The 23,334-nt window shown below is 36.7% G+C and overlaps 1 protein-coding gene across 3 annotated transcripts in view; it reads left to right on the top strand.

The window, feature by feature from the left end:
* The window catches only part of pcsk5b (proprotein convertase subtilisin/kexin type 5b), a 162,241-nt gene that overhangs the window by 80,147 nt on the left and 58,760 nt on the right, over positions 1–23,334 (top strand). For all 3 annotated transcript variants that reach the window (XM_028456388.1, XM_028456390.1, XM_028456389.1), the window contains exons 11-16: positions 1,091–1,208; positions 9,817–10,005; positions 10,186–10,322; positions 11,721–11,858; positions 12,717–12,819; positions 21,822–22,015. In XM_028456388.1, coding sequence (XP_028312189.1) covers positions 1,091–1,208; positions 9,817–10,005; positions 10,186–10,322; positions 11,721–11,858; positions 12,717–12,819; positions 21,822–22,015 — 879 coding nt within the window. The remainder of the gene's footprint in view (positions 1–1,090; positions 1,209–9,816; positions 10,006–10,185; positions 10,323–11,720; positions 11,859–12,716; positions 12,820–21,821; positions 22,016–23,334) is intronic.

The raw sequence follows: 23,334 nt of genomic DNA, 5'->3' as shown, positions 1-23,334 counted from the left end.
TTATTGTACACGCACACACACACGCACGCACGCACACACACACACACAAAGTATTTATAATAAAAATGTACTAAATGAGTCAAATAAAACAAAAAATAAACAATATTTATACAAAAAGTACACAAAACGACAATAAAAATGCACAAAAATATACAGAAAGGCTCCAAAAACACACAAAATGACTCCAAAAAAACATATTTTACAGAAACATACACCAAACAACAAAAATATGACAATTACTCAAAATACACAAAGTGACAAGATATATTTATACTGCATTTTGTTTGAACTAATTCATATTTGAGAAAGTTCAAGTTACTTGATATATATATATATATATATATATATATATATATATATATATATTGTGTGATGTGTTTTAAAACATTATAATTTTAAGCAGTTTTTACCTATAATTTCCTATGAAATTGAAAGTGGATTTTTTTTTAAATATAATCAAATTTAAAAACATGGTACATATTTTACCATTAGTTTAAAGTGGCTAGTTAAATAGGAACATAAAACATGATGATTTCGTATGAATTGTCTTAGAAGTGGTTGTTGGAAAATGAAACAATTGCATATATTAAGAGAAATAGTCATTTTCTACCTTTTTAAGTTGCTGTAATCCATCATCTTTTCCTCTAATTAAAGTGTATACAAACTGGTAGCGCTTTCAGTAACTTTGAAGTAGCTCATGGTTTCACAAAGGTTGGTGATCCCTGCTTTAATGTAAACCTGCTTAGTGGTGTTACGTGTGCTTATTTTGGAGAAAACCCAGAAGAAGAAGAACAGAGGGTCAGGCACGCTGCAGGCTCAGCACGTCTGGAGCTTTTCCAAGTGTTGGGAGGGAGAGGGATGAAAGGAATCTAGATTTGTGTATCAATAAACACTAATGTGCTGATCTCCAAACTTTTTAATACACATTTAGTACTGATACATAATGCAGTTATTTCATTACAGGGAGAAAGTTAGTGAAGCCTCTTCTTTGCAGATTGTGCTGTGATTTATGTTTTTAATTTTGGCACTGACGTAATCATCCATGTTTAGTTGTAGTCTCCTCAGCTGTGGCTCTCACTGTTCCCCGCAGTCAGCCATCTGTACGGCTTCGGCCTGATGGACGCAGAGGCCATGGTGAAGGAGGCGGAGCGATGGAAACAAGTGCCTGCTCAACACGTGTGTGTGGAAAGCGCCGACAGACAGATCAGGTGAGGCCCGCGATTTTCATTTATATGGGGTTTATTACATTTTCCAAATCAATCCTGTAACAATTTCCATTACTGTTGGTTTAATAACCCGAATCCAGGAAATAAACAAAACAACCCCCCTGGAACTTTATATACTATAACCCCCAGTATATACTGTAACCCTAACCACTGGATGCGGCTCCGCTGCATTACGTCACCGGAGCTGATAGGTTTCCACTTTAGTCTATGTGTTCATTTCCAGCGGGTCCGCTGCGGTGCATGTCTGCTCCTTCCCAGCTGCAACAGTCCGGTGCCCTCCACCAAATATACGCAGGACTTCTATTTCTGGCGGACACCACCGGAGCACAACGCATCATTCAGCACAGAGCAAATGAAGCTAAACAGGAAATTAAGCACGTATTCTGCAATAAAATATCGGGTTACTTTTCAAAATAAAACACTTCAGATTATATTTCGAGTAACTACATCACCAAAACATTATAATGTGTAAAACTGGATCGGTGCGGTGGCGCAGCGGAGACGTATCCAGTGGAAACCCCCAGTAACTGTTCCGAACTTTAAACCCCTATTCTCATCCAATCTTAAGGTTTAGTACATCTGTTGAGCTCAGTCGTAGTCTTTTTCGATCCTATACATATATTTCTCTGGATCTGCAATTGTCTTTATAATAAACTAGTACAGTGCCCGTCGGAAGTATGCATTCATGTGGGAAAATAAGGGGTATATTTGCGGGTGCAAAATGTGGGTGCAATTTTCCTGGTTTAATGTCATCATTATGTGTTTTTTTTATCTTTCAGTTGTCTTTTTGTGCATTTTTTGTTGTTTTTTGTTGCCATTGTACTGTGATTCTGGAGTCATTTGGTGTATTTTTTGTTTTATTTTACTCATTTGGTATATTTTTATTATAAATACTGTGTGTGTGTGTGCGTGCGCGCGCGTGCGTGTCTCTCTCTCTCCATCCATCTCCTCCGTGCGTTATCTCTCGCGTGTGTCTTGCACATAATCCGTCGCAGGTTGTTAAGAGAGACACAGAAGTACCACGAAAAATAAACGTTTTGCAACACCAAAGTCGCAACTCTCTAAACGGCTCTGTGTGAGTTCAGTATTTTCATCCCGGTGTAGTGCATCAGCCGTGTGTGTGTGTGTTTACATTGTAGCTGCTAGCATCTTTCTTAGCACATAGAATAATATAAGAAAATCTCACCCTTGCGCAAAACCCATTGACCGAGTTTCAGGTCGAACTCGCACCGCGTCGGGGAGATAATTGCTCTGCACGCACGCACACACGCAGACATCCCTTGCTTTTTAGTTAGATATCTAAATAATAAAATGTTTAAAGCTGCTTGGGCCACATAGACCAAGATCATTTAAAAAAAAAAAAACCCTTCTATGCGTCTCTTTACACTAGGGTTCTCAACCTTGAGGTCAGGACCGTATTTTGGGATGCGAGACACGGAGAGGGGGTCCCCAGATACCTTCAAGACCTTTTTTTTTTTAAACCTTTTTTTAATTCATTTTCTGCAACTACACATATTTTCATCTCTTTTTTGCCATATTTTTGCTCCTTTAATGTATTACTCCCATTTCTGCCACTTCTCCATCACATTTCAAGGTCTTTTCTGCACATTTTTTCCCCCACTTTTAAGACATTTTCAGCATTTATAAACCATTTCCACCTCTTTTCCCACCTAATGTCGTGTTAAAAATGCCATTTTTGGCCACTCTAATTTGCAACTTTTAACAAATTTCTATGGTTTTTAAAATCTTATTTCACCACCTCCTCCACTATTTTTGGTTATATTTTTTGTTTTATTTCCATTTACAACAAGGATTTACATCTTTAAGATGACTATATATTATGGCGCAAATAATAAACTTTCTGGATAGCAGTGGATATTATTCAAATAAATAAATAAATGTGGTTATCACAGATTCATAGAACAATGGACCATCATTTTGGTGGCGACCGTGGCTCAGGTGGTAGTGGGTCGTCTTCTGATTGAGAGGTTGGGGGTTCGATCCCAGTACCTGACTATGTGTCGAAGTGTCCTTGGGCAAGACACTGAACCCTAAGTTGCTCCCAGTGGTCGACTAGCGCCTTGCATGGCAGTCCTGTCCCACTGGTGTGTGAATGTGAGAGTGATTGGGTGAATGAGCTGATATGTAAAGCGCTTTGAGACTGCTTCAGTGTGGTGATAAAGTGCTATATATGTAAATCAAGTCCTTTTACCATTTTGCTGACTTTATAAATTGGCCCCAAAAAGTTCTCCCCTTTATTCCTCCTTATAGACGGCCCTGTCTCCACATGACTGTTCTTCAATGTTCTTGTCTACAGGACTTTTTTTTTGTTTCTGATTGGGCGTTAGAAAACTTCATTCCAGACTTAATAAGCATTTTTTTTCATGGGTAATCTTTTTTTGTCTGTTTTTAGTTCATCTGCTTTTTGCATTAATTCTGCCTTTCGTAGAGAAGAATTCACAAACTGCGGCTACACAGCTGGCCCACTTGTCTGGGTCTGTGGTCCCAGTGGTGGTACGCTGTGTTCACATTGACATGGAAACAACAACCTTGATGTCCGGTTCTCGTGAGGAGGTTTTCTATGTAGACCACAATGTGTTGTGCTAATTTAAAAACACTTGTGGGAATATTTCAGTGACTGTGAAACTGCCAGGAACTTCAGGAATGTATGAATGTTCAGGACAGTGGCGGGAATTCTTCATGAAAAAAACTATTCTGGAAGCGAGAAGATTGTCCCACAAATGCTTATCACAAATTTTCCTTCCATGGATTTAGAAGTAAATTAAACTGTTACCTGTTTTTCAAAAACTCTATTTCTGCTTAAAGCTGCTGCCTGCAAGACTTTTTTTAATTAAATAAACTTATAGTGCTTGCCTCATAGATCAATGAATGGAACATCATGAACTGCAAAAAGGAGAAAGGTTGCAATTGTCACTTGAAAGTTTATTTTTATCTAAACCATAAACACTGTGTTGACATTTTTGTGCATTGCATTGTGGGACGTGGCATTGCAGAGATTGGTGCATAGAAACTACTTTTAGTTCCAGTAGACCAAAAAACTGGTCTACTGTCACCAAACAGTCTAAGTTATAGTCCAAGTTAAAGCTGATATCCGGAGTTTCTGAGAAATCTATGTTTATGTATCTTTCTTTTGAAATACGAAGAAATTACCTAACAAGTCTTTTACTATGGTCTAATGCCGGTGGTCATTCATATATGTCAATGTATAGAAGTCCTGCCTTTGTCCTATTGACCACTATACAAATAGAAAATCACGCCGCGATCGCCCAGCCAATAGGCTTTGACTTCCTGTAGCGGAGTCTGTCAATCAAAGTGAATGCGGAACTGTGCACAGAAACAAGGCCGCACGTCACAGCAAACAGGTAAATATGATTTTGTCTCTTACTTCAGAAACGTCCATCGCCAAAACAATAACGATGACCCATAGACCTATATCAATGCGACCTTATGTTCCGCGATGCGCGTGAAAAAAAAGATCAATCGTGCCAATTTTCCTTATTGTGAGGGATCGGCAACCGGCCGATCCTTGCATATGAAACCAATCTTTTCAGCCGATCTTTTCTACCTTCACAAAGGTCATGTGCGTGCTGCGCATGCCTCTGCTACACAGGATAACAACAACAGTCACCTGGAGCACGGTTAGCTTAGCATGTCAGTAGTTCAGCTGTATTACACAAGAAAGAGAGAAACGGATCACAATTTGTAATTCCTGTAATGCTGAAATTTACCTTTGTGGAGCTGCAAACAAAACGCTACTTTATTCACCATTTAAGAAACCAACTATCCTGTGCCATGTTCATGTTAACTTACTTGTGAAAATGTTACACATGATGCACTTTATTATTTCTGTAGAATGTTTAACTTTTAGGGGCTTTAGTCCTGTAAATTTTTGTTCTACAAGGAAACCTAAAACTCAAAACACTTTATTGGTGCTTTAAGATGTTTTGTTAATTTGTCCTGGAGAGTATTACTATATCACCGACCACAAACCTTGTGATTTTCTTTGTTTGTAAAACCAAAATACTGCTGTGCACTTTATTTTTGGCAATGAGCTTAAAATAGGTCTGCAGTGGAACCTGTTGGACACGTTCATTTTGTTTTTAAAATGTGAAAAATGAAAGACTAAATGAAGTCATATGATTTAGTATTTTGGACAGCAATGTTCTAAACTTTTAATTTTTATATTTGAGATAACTACCTTACTGTATGTGCAGGTAAAACAACACGTTTGTATTGTTTACAGGTATTGTTCAATGTTTTACAATAAAATAAGATTGGAAAATTCAAGGTGTATGCTGTCAGTTAAAAAAAAAATTGGGATCGGCCAAAATCGGTACCGGCAGGTCAGGCTTTTTAAAAAATTAGTGATCGGCTATTGGCCAGAAAATTGCAATTGGTGCACTAGTCTAAGTGCTATGAATGCTATACAATGTGGCCTTTTTGTCCTGGATTCCCTCATCTTGTGTGTATTTATGCTTTTTATCCTTTTTCTCAATTCTTTTGGTCTCTTGCGCTTTGCACTGGCGTGCGTCTGAGACTGTGGTTGTGCAAGCTGTACCTTGATGGGGGCAAAGCATTAGTTCTGGCAGGGTTGTTCTGATAGACACACACACACACACACATGCACGGCTTCACAGCTTGTTATTTTTAATGCAGCTGGAAGCCTGAGCGCTGCTCTGTGTTCGGCTTGCCGTCTGAAGTCGTGGTTTGCTTTCAGTCGGAGGCTCAGTGACCAGTGGCTACAGCATTATCAGTGTCATTCTGTCTGTTCTGCTCCAGCGCACAGGTCAGTCTATACGAGGCTTAGGAAAAGTCCAGACTGTCAGAGGCCGTGGGGCTCAGAATCAAAACAGGTTTGTTGTGTGAGGCGACAATTGACGATTTCCAATTCTCTGCGAGTTAAAGAGCAGTTTTAAAGATAAACTAAATCTAAATTCCTTGAGTAGATTTACATATGTGCAAGTTGAAAACAAATCATCGTACAATGATCTCTGCAACATTTACTCTGTACATTTAAAGCTTGGAATAAGGGCAATGATGTATAATACACATTTCCCACAGAGCAGTTTTAAAAACGTATGTGTGTGTGTCTCTCGCTGTCTCAGAGGCTCTAAAGTGACTCACTACATAAGTGCAGCCGTCACCTCACTCACTGTGTTCCCACACACCCTCTGGCCGGCCCCTCTGTCTGCGTTTGGTAATGTCTGCCTGCAGCTGATCTTAGCTCGCCTCTTGGAGTGCGCAGCGGGAAAAACGATGTGATTTGCGTGCAGTCAGCCTGGTGCTAATCAGGAGTGCATCAGCCCAGCCTGGTCCCATGCGCACGCTTCAGTTATCGGCGCTAAGTTACAAAGCCAAAACTGTTATATCAGCTCCAGACACCCCGACATTAACACTGACTGCTTTCCAAACAGTCGGCGAGAGAGACAATTAGAGTTTTTCCCTCACTGGGGCTTAAAGTCCATCAGGTCGGTGTGAGCTCACTCTTAAAAGGTCTCTGACTTTCACAGTCTCCACAGGCTAATCTTCTTTCTTCTTTTAAAGTAACTAGAGAGAAATTAAGTAATAACTATAGATTGTTTTGGTCTTTTATTAGTTGACGTAACGTTGATGAGAAGCTGCAGAATCGAATACTGCTGTTTAGTGTTTTAGTACTCAAGACCCAGCTTGGTCTCGAGACCATACTTTGAAAGTCTTGTCTTAGTCTTTGACTGGATAGACTCAGGTTTTCTGTCAAGACCAGTAGAGACCAGCGCCAGCGTTTAACTTTATTAATGTAATAATGAGAAGCACTTGGAACTGTTCCCAATTAATTCATGTTTCATTTTGACTTCAAACATTTAGCGTTAGCACACTGATTGTTCTGCCTCCTTGGAAATTTCTTGTGTCTGACACCTGCAAAACCTCAGACCATCTTATTTCTAGTCAGAAATGCCTTACACTTACTTTAGGCCCTATTCATCTGACAAATAAACATCTTATTTTCAGATGTTTTAAAAGAAACTTCTAGACTTATCAGTGGCTGTTTAGTTTTGCAAGAATTTAGTTGAACAAATTGTTTTTGTCTGTATTTAAAAGAAAACAAGAGTTAAATGGAGAATGCTCTTAAACTGTTCAACCTTTATCATGGTTTTTAAAAAGGATTTTAATGGTCTTAGTCTTGCCTTGGATTTGACTCCTAAAAGTCTTGGTCTTGTCTTGGTCTTGACTCTAAAAAGTCTTGGTCTTGTCTTAGTCTTGATTCCCTAAAGTCTTGGTCTTGTCTTGGGTTTTACTTCTTACAGTCTTGGTCTTCTCTCTGTTTTGACTCCCTAAAGTCTTGGTCTTCTCTCCATCTTGAATCGCTAAAGCAGGGGTGGGCAACTCCGGTCCTCGAGGGCCGGATTCCTATGACTTTTAGATGTTCCCCTGCTCCAACACACCTGAATTAAATGAATGGCTCGTTCTGCAGAGCTTAATGACAACACATTGGTTTCAACCAGGTGTGTTGGAGCAGGGAGACATCTAAAAGTCTCAGGAATATGGCCCTCGAGGACTGGAGTTGCCCACCCCTGCTAAAGTCTTGGTCTTGCCTCAGTCTTGACTTCCAAAACTCTTGGTCTTGTCTTAGTCTTTGTGGATTCTGGATACAAAGCCCTCAATGCACAATATCAATGAACATCAATCGTCCATCCATCCATCTTCATACCCGCTTATTCCCGTTTATCAGGGTCGCGGGGGTCTGCTGGTGCCAATCTCCGGCTCACATAGGGCGTTGGGGGGGGTACACCCTGGACAGGGCGCCAGTCCATCACAGAACATCAATCGTTACTGCGTTAATTTCATTGTTTTGAAGGAAGTGTCTTTTATCTTTCACAGAGCTAAAAAATCACCTCAATTTCTTCCTCCAGATGAACTTCCTCAATGAATTTCACTTAAAAGTCTCATAATTTCCCGTATGCAGTAATGATTATGTAATCCTTATTGAATTTTATTTTTCGTCTCCAGCTGTCACTTCATGTATGCAAGTTTCTATCCTCTAACGTCTCTGTCCTGGAAGGATGGAGTTCATTGTCGCCTTCTTTGGACTTTTTAACATCGTGTCACCTTAAATGAGATCATACCACAGACATTAATCTAACCCCTTTAGATGTTTGTGTTGGCCACTCAGTCGTTGGTTTGCTGCACACTGCGACGGGACTAATAACTTACCTCATGTTTCTTGAGTTAGGTGCTTAGGTTTTTTATTGGGGAGATTGACCTAAAGCCATAAAGTAAAGTGCATAAAAAAAGATATCCTCTCTTTTGAAACTCAGTGATGGGCAGTGTTTATCACACCACAAAATAGTCATTTAGTGCATTTACTATGGAAGTTTTAGGACAGTTTTAATTCCTTTTTTGAAACAAGTTTAAACTTTCTTTACTTTGTAATTCGACTGGAAGACTATGATGAAAACATATTTTAAATATTGTCTCTATTAGCATGAGTCAATTTTTTGCTGCCTGGACAAAGACGATGTTAAACAGGTGCTAATGGCTGGTAATACACATTTAGTAACATTATAAAATCTAAATGTGTACTGTTTACCTACTCTTACCCTAATTATTAAACCCATTTAGTCACTAGAATTCATCATAATTCAGTTTTCTAAAAGTCATTTAATTCAGAGGATCTCAAACTCACAGGGGAGAAAATTATTCAAGGACGCCCTCGTAATCCTCACGCCACTCAAACACAGTTCACTGCCATTTGTACCCGTGATTGCCATAAGAATTATCTATTTGTTGAAAGTTTTAAGTTAAACTTTTAATATCTCTGGAGTAAAAAGGAACCTATAGAGTAACTGCACAGGTCTTGTATAAAACATAAAATAATGAGTTTAATGTATCACAAACGTAAACAAAATATGTCCACATTTATTTGCAAAACCAGGGCTTTCCGCCCGATCCGAGCACTTTTGAAAACCGTTGGGAGCAGTCCTCTTGCTTCCACGCTCCTCCTCCCACTGACTGAGGTTACCCCTGGTAGACGAAAACACCGACTTCCTGGGCCTCCAGCGGACCCGTTTCGGACTCTACCCGGGAATGATGCACAAATCTGAGCAGCCCCCCGAACGCCCCCAAGATCCCAAGCCGAGAGGCAACCATCGCCCCCCCCATACACACCCGAGAAAGCCCCAAGGAGCCAAGGACCTAGCGCACCACGCCATCGCCGGGAGTCTCCCCGCCGGCCCCCAGGCGCCCCAACCTAGCCCCCCATGGCGCCCCAGATCACCTTTTGTTGATGCCGCCCGCGCCACGAGCTTCAGTTTTTTTTAAAGCCAGGGCCCCCTCCAAGGGCCAAGCCAGACCGCCTCGCCGGGATGTGGCCCCCTATTCCGGCCCCTACACCCTGCCTCAAAAGGCTTATTAGACATGAAAGTTATTATTATTATTTCACAGACCTCCAAGCTCTGGCTTGAGGGTGTCCTCGAACCCCAGCTTGAGAACCAGTGATTTATTGAGTCCGAAGATAGAAACTAAATCATATCAAATGCTTTATCCTTTGTTTCCTTGTTTCTTTCTTTTTTTCTCTTCCCTTTTCTCTCAGGACCATCCGCCCCGAGCACGTGGTCCGGTCCGTGTACAAGGCGACGGGATGCACAGACAACCCCAACCATCACGTGATCTACCTGGAGCACGTGGTCGTACGCATTACCATCACACACCCTCGCCGTGGCGACTTGTCAATCAACCTGACGTCGCCTTCAGGAACCAAGTCTCAGCTGCTGGCCAACAGGTACAGCTTAGCTACAGTGTTTAGAGATGCTGTTTATTCTGACATTCATTTGTTGGTAAGAAAGAAAGCTGTGATTGTGTTTCTCTGGGATGTTGTTTTTATGTTTACACTAAGTAATGGAGTATTACCTGATGGTGATTACTTTGTGTGGTTACATGTTTGCCATTTTTACCCTGGCAGGTTGTTTGATCACTCCATGGAGGGCTTTAAGAACTGGGAGTTTATGACGACTCACTGCTGGGGAGAGAAGGCAGCAGGAGACTGGATCCTAGAGATCTACGACTCACCCTCTCAGCTACGCAGCCAGAAAGTACCTGGTATGAGCGTTTCTTCTCTAGTATTCATAATCTTTAGTTTAGATGTAGGTAGATATGTTGTATAATAGGAGAGCTTGTGAAATGTGACTTGAGAACTTGACGGAAAAACAATGTGAACCTAAATGTAAAAATGTTTACTTACTAAAAAATTCCAACACGTGAAATTAATTTCATATCACAAATAATGGGGAAAAATGTGATCCTGTAGAATTTCTACAGGTAGAAATCTGTTTAGCTATAGACATGTTGCAGAACTCGAGCAGCGCAGATTCATGTGAGAGATATTTTTTTTGTGACTTCACATTCTACGGAAGAGGATTAGGGTCACTGGGGAAAAAAACAACACAGCCAGTAGTTGAAGAAAAAATAAAAAGCACAATTGTCGAATACTTTTTTAAATCGTGTGGTTTTTTGTTTTTAGTTAATTTTTTTTTTTTTGTCTTGATTTTTTTTTTTTAAGGTTGACATTTTTTTTTGTCGTTATTTATTAATTTTTTCAGTCCTCCTGTTTGTTTTTTCCTTTCCATTTCCACAAAAAAAAATTAAGACTATTTTTTTTTTTAAAGAAAATTGTCTTCAATTTTTTAATTTTGTGGAAATTGAAAGAAAACAAACAACAAAAAACGTGTTTTGATTTTTTATTTTTTTTCCTCCAGGGCTGGATCTGTTTTTTTTTTTTTTCTTTTTTCCAGTGGCTCTGTTTTGTTTTGCTTTGTCTTTAACATTCAGATCGCGCATGTGTGAATATTGTCTTTGGTTTTAAATTTTAACTTTACACGTTCATATTTCTTCCCATCATTTATGATATGAAATTGATTTCACATTTTTTTTTTTTTTTTATCTACATAAACATTATGACATACAAGTTCTCACATTACATTCTACAAGCTCTCCTATTTTGCAACATATCTACATTCACAGTTTCCTTTAATTTCATGGTTTTATGCTGTAGTGGTCCAAATATAAGTCAGATAAAAGTGTTGGACAGATTTTTACAAGATAAATGTTGCTTTAAATGTATAAATGTATAAATGTGTGAATGGGTTTGGTCCAGAATACATCAGTGACATGTTAGTCAGGTATGAACCCAGCAGGTCTCTCAGATCTATGGACACAGGTCAGATAGTGGAGCCCAGAGCTCACAGTAAACATGGCGCTGCTGCTTTTAGTTGTTATGCTGCAAAGAAGTGGAACAAACTGCCAGTTGAGCTGAAGTCAGTATCTAATGTGAACATTTTTAAATCGAATTTAAAGGCACTTTTTTTCTCTACTGCATATGATTGAGAGAGAGATTTTTGGTCATGTTGTTGATGTAATGTGTTTGTTGATGATTTTAATTGATTTTACTGATGATTTTAAATGTTCTTATTGGTTTTAAACAATTGAATGTTTTATCAGGTAAGCTGAAGGAGTGGTCCCTGGTGCTGTACGGTACCTCAGTCCACCCGTACTCATCTCTACACATCGAGAAGCCTCGTTTCACCGACATGTTGATGCCCTTGTCTACTGATGAGGAGTTCACAGAGGAATACAATGGTGAGATGTACTGTAAACACAGCATTAAGCATCACAGAGTGATTTACATTTAATAAGAGCTTGTTGTTATTGCCTGTTGCTGCGGCAGGTCTCAGCATCGCAGCTTGTTAGTATGGGAGGGATTTTTTGTTCCTCCAATAATATATTTAGGTTTAGTCCAGAGTTCCTCAACCTTTTTTGGATTGTGACCCCATTTTTATATCACAAACATCTCACGACTCCTGAGACTTAAAAAAAAAATTTACTTTTTGATCATGTTTGTGACATATTGTTACGAGTAGCACTAGATTTATATTTGAGGAAGTGAAAGTATGGAATACAGTTGTTTGAGTTTGTGTAATGGTGTTTTAACTTGAAAAATTAAAGAATTAAGAATTGAAAAATTACAAAAATATTATTTTTCATTTTATTATTTAATGATTTAAATGGTTTTACTGTATTGTCTTTAAATGGATTTATATTTAAGGAAGTTAAAGAATAGAATACAGTTGTTTGAGATTGTGTGATGGTGTTTTAATTTGAAAAATTAAAGAATTAAGAATTAATAATTGAAAAAGTACATAAATATTATTTAAGTATTAAAGACTATTTAAATTTTTTACTGTATAGCTAGATTTATATTTAAGGAAGTGAAAGTATAGAATACAGCATGTGGTGTTTTATTTTGAAAAAGAACAATAATCTAAAAAGTTACATAAATGTAATTTCAAACGGAATAATTTTTTTTTATGATTTACTAGACATGTCAGGCGACCCCTTTTGAATTCCAGGCGACCGCATATGGGGTCATGACCCCAAGGTTGAAAAACACTTATTTAGTGGTTTGTTTTGATGCTAACTCTCAAACTGTGTTTTCAGGCCCCTGTGACTCTGAATGCAACGAGAACGGCTGCGAGGGCCCCGGGCCCCACAACTGCATTAACTGCCTTCACTATTTCCTCAAGTTCAAAAACAACACCAGGTCAGATTGCTTCATAATTCATTTATTATTATATGAATTTGTATGAAGGATTTAATGCCACAGAAGAGATGACTTTGGGAAGAATTTATAAGTTTCTATAAGAAAAAACACAACATTTCCGTTTGGTTGCACATGTGGAAATTAATGTTTACTTTAATGCTGCGGCAGATGATGATTTTTTTTATTATTCGATAAATACTTGGTGTAGACCTCATAGATCAATAATACAAAGATCATTTGGTAAAAAATAATTTGCAAAAGGTTGAGATTGCAGCTCAAAAGTTTATTTTGTTCTCTGTAAACACTCTCTAATTAACATTGTTGGAAAAGTTTTGCCCATTGCATTGTGGGATGTGGAGTCCCGTAGACCAGAGGTTCTCAATCTATGGGGTCGCAGGACACTGGGAGGGGTTCGCCAGATGCCTTCGAGAAACTAAGAATATTTTTTGAACCACTTTAGCCTATTTTTGCTTATTTTTACCCTTTTTCTGCAACTACACCAAACTTTCCACATTTTAACCTATTTTCATCACTTTTCTTGCCATATTTTTGCTCCTTTTAATGCATTTTTGCCAAATTACTCCCATTTCTGCCACTTCTCCATCAAGTTTTAATGCCTTTTCTGAACATTTTTTTCCCCCACTTTTAAGACATTTTCAGCACTTTTAAAACATTTCCACCACTTTTACCACCTATTGTCACATATGTTGACCCATTATTGTCACTTTTAACCTCTTTTCACTATATTTGATGCTTATTTTTTCATTTTAACCACATTGACGATTTGTCATGCCCTCTATTTTCCAGTTTAAAATAATGGTCGATACATTTTTCTGCCAGTTTTAAGCCAATATTGACACTTTGAACCTTTTTCAAACACTTTTTCCACTTTTGGTCACTTTTAACCCATTTTTTTACATTTCTGATTAAAACAGAGATTTAAATCTTTAAGATGTCTATATCATACCTGTCAAGTTTAGGATTTGAAAATGAGGGAAATTTTCTGGCGCCCACTATGAGCCGTCCCACCTGCCCAACCAAGCTCCAGTATACCTTATATTTTAAGACAAGTGTACAAGAAATCTAAAATACCCACTTGTCAAACACTTACTAAATACAATTATGTGATTAGAATCTGGTAGGTCAACCTTTATTAACATTGAAATGCTGTGAACATTCCTACTAGGGCTGGGCAATATGGACCAAAACTCATATCTCAATATATTTTCTCAAAAATATTTAAAATATAAATCTAGATAATTTTATCAAATAAAGTCTGACCAGAAAGACAATTCTGGATTAAATTTGCTGATGCAAAATGCTACACAGGGACATTTATTAACAAACAGCTGATCAATATGTGCTCTCAGAAATCCATCTAACTGAGCTTTACATGTTGTTCTGAGAAATATAAGCAGCGACTTCTAAAACTAGTATTTTGATACATAATAAGCTATAATATATACATATAAATGATATTTTATAGTTTTCTATATTCCCAAAATAGAAAACTCGATACATCTTGAATCTCGGTATATCGCCCAGCTCTAATTCCTAAATTATTAAACAGCCTAAATAAAAGCATAAATGGGTATATGAAGCACATGTGTATTTAATATACTTACAGTTTATATACAAGTAAACACTTTGCATATTTATTGTTAATTTCACATTGCTTGTCTTTAAGTTGGACATTTACATTTTATTTTATTACATATTTTCTTATAATTTCTCATGCTCACTCATGTGGTTCTCTGGTATTCACTAATGACTTATTATACACATTTATTACAGACTTTACATTCTTTAACACTTTATAAAACAGTGTATATTTGTGGAGCTTGTGATTGGCTGATTTTTCATGGTGACTTACGTCGTTCCTTCAACTGTGGTAGACGTTAAAATCTCAGTTATTAATCTAACAGAACGTGTAACTGTGTCACATCCTGCTGCTCTTTAGGAAGATAAACTCTCTGTTACATTTTACAACGTATTTAAAAGAGTTCTTTGTTTTTTTTTGTCGGAACGTCTTCATTCTTCATCTCTTTTCTGAGTTGTTTACGGATTTGGTGCCGCTGTCAGCACTAATCTCGCGAGAACTGTCACTCAGGCCATTTCAGGTGTTAGTTCTCGTGAGGCTAGTGATGGAGTTCAGTTTAGTAAGTCATCATTTAATTATTATTACATTAAAATACGGGATATTTATGGGAAAATACTAATACGGGAAGATAGCGGAAAGAGGGGTAAAATGGGATACTTGACAGGTATGGTCTACATACTATTGGCCCAAATAATAATAAACATGATAGTTCATTACATTAATGTTATAGAGTGATGCTGATGTTCATTTTATTAATTGCTTTGGGAAATGAGAAATGGTTTGTCTTGTTTTGGTTCACAAATGAATTCTGAACTTAAAAGCTCTTTTGAATTGTGGATGAGCTGTGAAAGTTTTCCTATGAGGATGTAAATGTCATCGTGTTTTGTGGATGCCAACAAAGAATCCGTGTTTATCTGAAAGTATGTAAGTCTCCTAATGAGGCACTTTTAAAAGTAAACCTTGTCATCCAAATTCATATAAGCGTGTATGTGTTTTCGTTTTTTTAAAGACTGTTTTTTTTTTTTTTATCCTCAAAAAGAACCACTTCTACACTTTAAGTTGTTCAACCTATGCATTTCAGCTATAGATGAACATTTAAAGAAGACTGTATTTTGTTTTCCCATCAAGCTTTCTGATCCGATCCTGTGACTTTTTAACCCTCTACAACCCCACCGGACCCGCCAGCAGGGGCAGCTCCAGCTTCCGTGACTCACGGGTCTAAATGTTGCAAAGAATGAATTAAATCACACATTCTATACCTCTCCGTAATCCTAAGAAACTCAGCTACAATTGTAGCCACATTCAGAACAAAAGACCACAGCACACACACAAGGCCGTTATGTGCAAAGAGGGAAAAGTCGACAACTCGGCTTTTCTAACTGCTGTGAGTCACAACATAAACACAGAGCTTTATAACAAGAGCCTACGTTAAACTACAAGCCGAACTGATTCAACTGATATACAGGTCGGATATGTTCCGTACCAAAAAAACGCCACAAATTCAGAAAATACACAGAAGAAGTCAGCGACGATGACACATTGTCTTACCATTGCTGTTTCTCTTAGTTGCTCCAATTTGCATAGAACTCCATATTTTGATAAATTCAAATTGATTTGTTGCCATTACAGACATCCAGGCATAGCTCAGTGGAGAAATCTGTTCAATGAGCACATAGCGCTCGTGCGTAGAATGGCTAGTTCCTCCTTTATCCAACGCTGATTGTCCAGGGCTAAAACTCACCCCCATAGTGTTTGATATCACCAATTTCTACAGATTCTGAGCTTTACAACGATGTGTCAAGCATTCTGGTTGGTCAAAGCATTGCTGAACTAGACACATGCATAAAGGCATCAAAGAGTGGAACTAGAAATGGCATTACGCATGGCACAGCAGAAACCTGAATAACAAGTTTGGATGAACTACCGCTGGGCCCACGGAACATCTCCACGCCGAATAGCACGTACTATGTTCCCGGGAATTCAGTCTTTGGCGCCCCCGTGGCACATACGTAGTTATGAGCCCCATTCATTTACTGTATTGGTGTGTGTCAATGATATGGTACCACCAACTGTCGCAATATTTGACTCACAAATAAAAGGGGGTGCGCCCTCGGGCCTCTCATCGAATTGTGCTTGGCATAATCATGATCTACAGTGAAATAATATATCATACAACTATGTTCCCATAAATTTGGAAATTACTGGAAATGGGGGTAGGCCCCTGGGCCCCATTGAAATATAAATTAAAAAAAAATTTAAAAAAAGGGCTCCGAGCATCTCATCATATTCATTCATAGAGGTTTCATACCAAACTGCATTCTGATCTAACGAGAACTAACGGAGGAGTAGTCATTTGAAAAAATGGGACCCCCGGGGTCCCCCCTGGGGCCTCCGTAACACGTACGGGGTAATGGGCCCCATTTATATATTGGTATATGCCAATGATTTGGTACCACCAACTAATATTTGCATCGTAAATAAATGAGAAATCAATTTTCATTTTTTTTTTTTTCTTTTGGGGCCCCAAATCGAAAATCGGGCTCTAAGCGTTGATGCGTACACATCCATAGATTATAGCTACCAAATTTCAGCCTGATCCGTTCACAAATAACAGAGGAGTAGTGATTATAACTAGTGTACACACAACAACAAGAAGAAGAACAACAACAAAGTGAGTAGCGTTTTGAGTTTGGTAGCCCGGTGTCACGTACTGAGATTGTATCTGAGCATGCGCACTACCGGAAAATGAATTTTTGCTACTTCCGCTATGCTGAGATTGTTCCTTAAATTTCAAAGTAAATGTTCAAAGTTAAATTTTGGAATAAAATGCACTTCACTGACAAATAACTTGCTGAAATATTTAAAATACATTAATACACTTCTTAATACACAATATTAATGTGAATTACAACTAAGATATCATTGTAATCTCAGTATGAAAATTTACGCATGGCAATTCCAGCACGGGTACAATCCCAGTACTTGACTGTAACTGTACTGAGATTGTAAGAAAATCTTAGCAGCAAACTCAGTACGTGATACCGGCCTAAAAATAGATATGTGTTTATTTCAAGCTAAAATGCATCGTCTATTGGTCAAACATAAAACTGATGTGGAACTGATCTGACTGACATTACAGTTGCACACTTGTTTCCAAACTTAGGCTTCTGCCTGAACTTTCTTTTTTACAAAAACATGCGTATCTTTGGCCTAATGTTTATTATTAATACCAAACTTGCTGGAGTTGATGTACATTAGTTCAATTATTCTTGCTTTTGTAGCCTTCCCTATTGAGAATTAGCTTTATATTTAATGCGTGTGTTTTTTTTTTTAGGTGAACTAAAGATTTCTGTATTTAAAACATGATTTATTGTCACTCAGTATCATATTTTGCCATGTAGGTCATGTAGAAGCTTTGAAAAATGTTATTTGTTGTAGATACAGTATGTGATTTTCAGAGAAAAGACACTGGGGGTTAACAGCAAAAGAGAGAAAGACTTATATAAAGTTGCCTTTGCGCATTAGGATTGAGGGTTTGTATGTGTGTGAGCCCTCAGGATTCTATAAGGATCAAAGTTCATAGTTCTTCCTTTGTGTCGGCTCGTCTCTGCACTAATAAAAGTGTGCACACTCTGGGTGCTACCTTATCATTAGCCACTGTTGGGGCTAATGCTGCCCTTTGCTGCCACCACAGGGAGCCAGTTGATGAATGAAGACTGGGGAGTGGGTGAAGGAGGGAGGGGGCAGGGTTTAATGTTCAGATAATTGCACTCCTTCATGTATGTTTGATGCTCTAACCTCCCTGAAGGTGTGTGTGTGTGTGTGTGTGTGTGTGTGTGGAGATAAGCAGGTTGTGTTTAGTGTTTTAAAGACCATTAGAGATAAATCCAGGAAGGGCAAACAAAAGCAAAGGAAATTAAAGTGCATTTAGGGTTTTAATTAAAAAATGTTTACTTAGTTTTTCTGAGTTCACTCAACTGTGGTTTGAAATGTAATGATGTTTAATTATGCACTCTCTTTAATGAAACCAAATGTAGTTGTTAAGCACTATAGCATCTCTACAATCAAAGACACACAGACAAACTGCTGTTGGAGAGGTTACTTAAAATACTCCATGGCTAAAAATATATATATATATATCAGAAATGTGATGGGAAGTCACGTTGGCAGAGTTTTTGAGAGCAAACACAAGAAATCACTATAATAATGAAGTAAAAACACTATGCATCTGTCCATGGGACTCCACATCCCACAATGCAATGTGCAAAACCTTCTCAACCTTTTACACCTACAACCTTTTTTTATACAAATGATCTTCGATTTATTGATCTATGAGGCCTATACTGTGACTTTATCTGATTAAAATAATACGTTTTAAGCACTTTACATTAGTGTGCCATAAACAAACCTGAAGACAGTACACCATTGACTGATTGACAGTTACACATACTTTATTCATATCCACACATATTTTCCTTTTTTTTAAAAAAAATGTATTTATTTATATCAACACACTTTTCTTTTTTTGATTCTTTTTTACATTTCTTTGTTTATATCCACACATACTTTATTTTTTTAAATGTATTTATTTATATTCACACTTATTATCCTTTTTTAAAATGTATTTATTTGTATCCACACTAACTTTCCTTTTTAATTAAAAAAAAAAAGTCTATCCACACATACTTTACTAAAAAAAGAAAGTCTTATTTTATATCCACACATACTTTTTTTTCCTTTATTTATATTTACACATACTTTCCTTTTTAATGTTTTATTATTTATATCCACAAATACTGTTTTTTACACAGCATACTTTGTCAGGTCAGACATTTACTGTTGACCAACTTTGGATGCATCAAGTAAAACTTGCTAAATTCTTTACACTAAATACATTTAATTAACAGATCCAAGACCATGTTTAATGCGGCATAATTTTAAAATACATTAACTGTACCCTGACTGTCAAATAATACATTTTTGAGTCTGATTTTCATATGCTTGGCCTGCATTTGGTTTACCTTCATTTTTAAAGCCTTTAAACTAAAAGTATTTCAGTTTTTTTTTTTAACATCTCAGAACTCAAACCACAATGTTGTAATTTATCTCTTCTACCACAGAATTTAAAGACTTTAGATCCCCTCCATTGTCATGTAAAGTTAATATTCTGGATAGATTAGGCCCATACATTGTTTCATATATAAAAGCCTTTGATGAAAATGTGTTTTAAGTTGGAGAACAAACGTGTGCCACAGTGTACTATGCACATGGATTGTGTTTGACACGTGCCATATGTGGTTCTTGGCAGAAAACTGCAGCGAGCCTTTAAGGCCTATGTTCGTGTGTGTGTGTGTGTGTGTGTGTGTGCGTGCGTGCGTGAAGAGGTCGAGCAGATGTTGATTTGTTCACCATACTGCAACAGCGCGCACACACACACTCTATCCTCTGAGCTGCCCATTTATCACCATAGACTCAGATACTTTTTGATCCAGGGTCAATTATAATTGTAATCGCGTAATTGATCATTAATTACAATTGTGGTGAAATTATAATTGTAACTTTAATTAAAAACATCCGTTGATGTTTTAATCATAATTGAATTGTACTTGAGTTCAGACAGGAGAACTGTTATAGTTCTATGACTTACACATATATAGTTAATTATTAAAATATGTTTTATATCAAGTTTTCACACTACAGTTCAATTTTCTTGAGCATAATTTTATCTTTTTTAAATAATTAAATAAATTGAATTTGAACTTTATTTTATTTATTCATTTAATTTTTGCCTTGTCTGCACATGCTGTCAAAGGTCAGCACTACATGAAGTGCAGTCTTTTATGACAGCAATGCATGTTTTGTTATTGCAATTAAATGAATGAATGTATTTTATTGCATAACTGTGAATTATTGATTGAGAACGTAGTTGTATTTGACTTTCAGTGGAAAAATAATAATTTTAATTGTTCATTAGAAAAATGCAGGTCACCATAATCATAATTTTGTTGTAATTGAACATAGATAATTGAAGACGTAATTTAAAAATGTAAATGACCCAACCCTTATACAAAAGTATGTGTTTGTCCGCTTGCTGATATGCAGACTTATTGAAGTTGAGTTTTGCTTTTCTTTGAGAAGGAAATTAAATTCTTGCTGTGATTGTTTATCTGAGGGCCACATTATGAACATATTCAGGGCCACGTTTAAAGAAATCACTAAATCATGCATTGATACAGGAAAGAACAAAGGAATTGTGTGTTTTTTCTTTTGTTTCTTGTCATTTTGTTTATTTTTCTTTTGTTTCTTGTCATTTTGTTTATTTTTCTCTCAATTTGTGCATTTTTGTTGTTATTTAGTTTGGTTTTTTGTGTCATTTTCTATATTCATATCTCATTTTGTGTATTTTTCTTGTCATTTGGTATATTTTTCTGTTGTTCTTGTGTACTAAATTAGACCAAGGGCCACATAAGGCTCTTGTTACAAAATGTACAAAATTTTGTCCTTTTCTGCATTTTTCTGTAATCTTATGTATACAGTATGAGGTTATTTATGAGGTTATTTTATTTAAAACAGGGACAATACATATTAATAAACATATACATGTAAATATGTAAGATTATAGCCAACAGCTATTTTCCATCTTTAGTCCCTTCAATATGTTTGGAGTACGGTAATTTTGTGTATATTTGTGTTTTTGTATTTTTGTGTGTTAACTTTGGGGGGCCACACTAAATTGACCAGGGGCCACATATGGCCCCCGGGCCACCAGATGTCCATGTCTGCTGTACAGTCTGCTGCCTCACAGATCGGAGCAGGAAAAAGGCCAAATCAGTGTCAAATATTAATGTATTTTCAAATCACTTTTTGTTTTGTTTTTTAGCACTTATTTCTCTCTCCGCAGGATGTTTCTGAGTGCCCAAGTGACTTTTTGTTGTTTTTTTGTTGTTGTTGGCTTTTGTTTCTTGTCATTTTGTTTCTTTTTCTTTCAATTTGTGCATTTTTGTTTTAATCTTGTTTGTTTTTATGTCACTTTCTATATTTATATCTCATTTTGTGTATTTTTGTTGTCAGTCTTGTGTATTTTTATTGACTTTTTCTGCATGTTTTTGTCTTTTTTGTTGTTTATTTTTGTATCTTGTCATTTTGTTTATATTTGTATAGATTTGTGCATTTTTATTTTAATTTTTTTTTTAGTTTTTTTTAATGTCATTTTATATATTTATATCTCATTTTGTGTATATTTGTTGTAATTTTGTACCTTTTTCTGTTATTCTTGTGTTTTTTTATTGTCCTCTGTATTTTTCTGTAATCACAGGGTATGAAAAAGTCCAAATCTGTCTAAAATAATAATGTATTTTGAAATCACTTTTAGTTTTTTTGAGCACTTATTTTCTCTCTACAGGATGTGTGTGTCCGAGTGTCCAAGCGGCTTTTTCCGAGACGATCGTAAGCGCTGTAAAAAGTGCTCGTCCTTGTGTGAGACGTGCGTTGGTAGCCGCAGTGACCAGTGCACCACCTGTAGGTCAGGATTCCACCTCAACGAAGGCTCCAACACGTGCGTCGCCACCTGTCCCGACGGCTTCTACCTCGATAACGGTAACGTTTTCTCTGCCTTTCTGCTTCCAGTAGATTAAGTAGGGGCAGGGTTGGGGTCGATTACAATTGTAATCGCATAATTGACCATTAATTACAATTATGACATAATCATAATTGTAATAATTTTATTATTTAAAAATCATTTAAATCAAGAGGTATACTGACACATAAAAGGCATAAGGTAATCACATTTGAGTTGTAATTGAACATGAATAATTAAAGACGTAATTGAGAAATGTTAATGACCCCAACCGTGCATGTGACTAACTGACTATTTTAATACTTTACTGCAATAATTAACAAAAAAATTAATTGTCACAGACAACTGTCATTGAAAGTAAACTGCATTTGTTAAATATATACTATATATTAATTAAATAAGTCAAGAAACATAAAAATAGAACAAAACAAAAAACACCACACCAAAAGTTTAAAAGAAATGCATGAAAGGAAATGGGGGATAAATAAAAAGGGCAAGTGCTTTTTTGTCACATCTTTGGATGCAATTAGTTAATTGTGTAGTCTACTTAGTCAATTTTATTCATTTTTTGCAAGTTATTATTTTTTCATCATCTAAAGTTTGCACTACCATTCTCATCCATAGATTTATTTTGGGTGATATTTGTTTTTTCCATGTTCTTGTCACCTGCTTCATGGTTGTTACTAGTGTTGTCAAGAGATTAAGATTTTAAAAATTGTGTGATTAATTAATCATGCTCCGTAATTAATTAATCTAATTCATTTATTTTTTAATCGCACCAAAAAAATGCTGAGAAACGCCCTCAGTTTGAGGTATTTTCATTTAGATTACATTATTTTGGCAGATCAAAACATTGATATATAACAAAGTGTCTTTATAAAGTCATTTAAAGGGGACATATCATGCTAAATCCACTTTTTTAGCCCTTAAATGCATTTTGTTGTATATTTAGAGTGCTTAGAAGTACAGAAAAAATCAAATTAGTCTCTTCAGGTGCTCCGTAGATATCTTTATATTCTGTTTTGCTCATATTTTTCAATCTGTTTCGATTTTTCTATTCTCTATTACGTCTTTTGAGCTATTACATCACAGTATTTGCAGCGGAACTGCTAAATTAGTACATCAACTCCAGGCCCAACACTTCGAGCAATCCGCCATTTTTATTTCTCGCTTTTATTTTGTAGTCCAAGCTCAAGGATGCCGAAGTTACGAGAGGAGAAATCAAAATGTTTGGTTGTTGGATGTAGTAACAGACACGCTTCATTACAACGTCTCCCAGCATCAGAACCTTTTCAAAGTCCCTGGTTGAGTTTTATTTTTTATGGAAATCTACCCACAT

This window comes from Gouania willdenowi, chromosome 9 (genome assembly GCF_900634775.1).
Source record: "Gouania willdenowi chromosome 9, fGouWil2.1, whole genome shotgun sequence".
NCBI classification, from domain to species: domain Eukaryota; kingdom Metazoa; phylum Chordata; class Actinopteri; order Blenniiformes; family Gobiesocidae; genus Gouania; species Gouania willdenowi.
The sequence above is the reverse complement of the archived record's forward strand: the minus strand, read 5'-3'. Positions and strand labels throughout refer to the sequence as shown.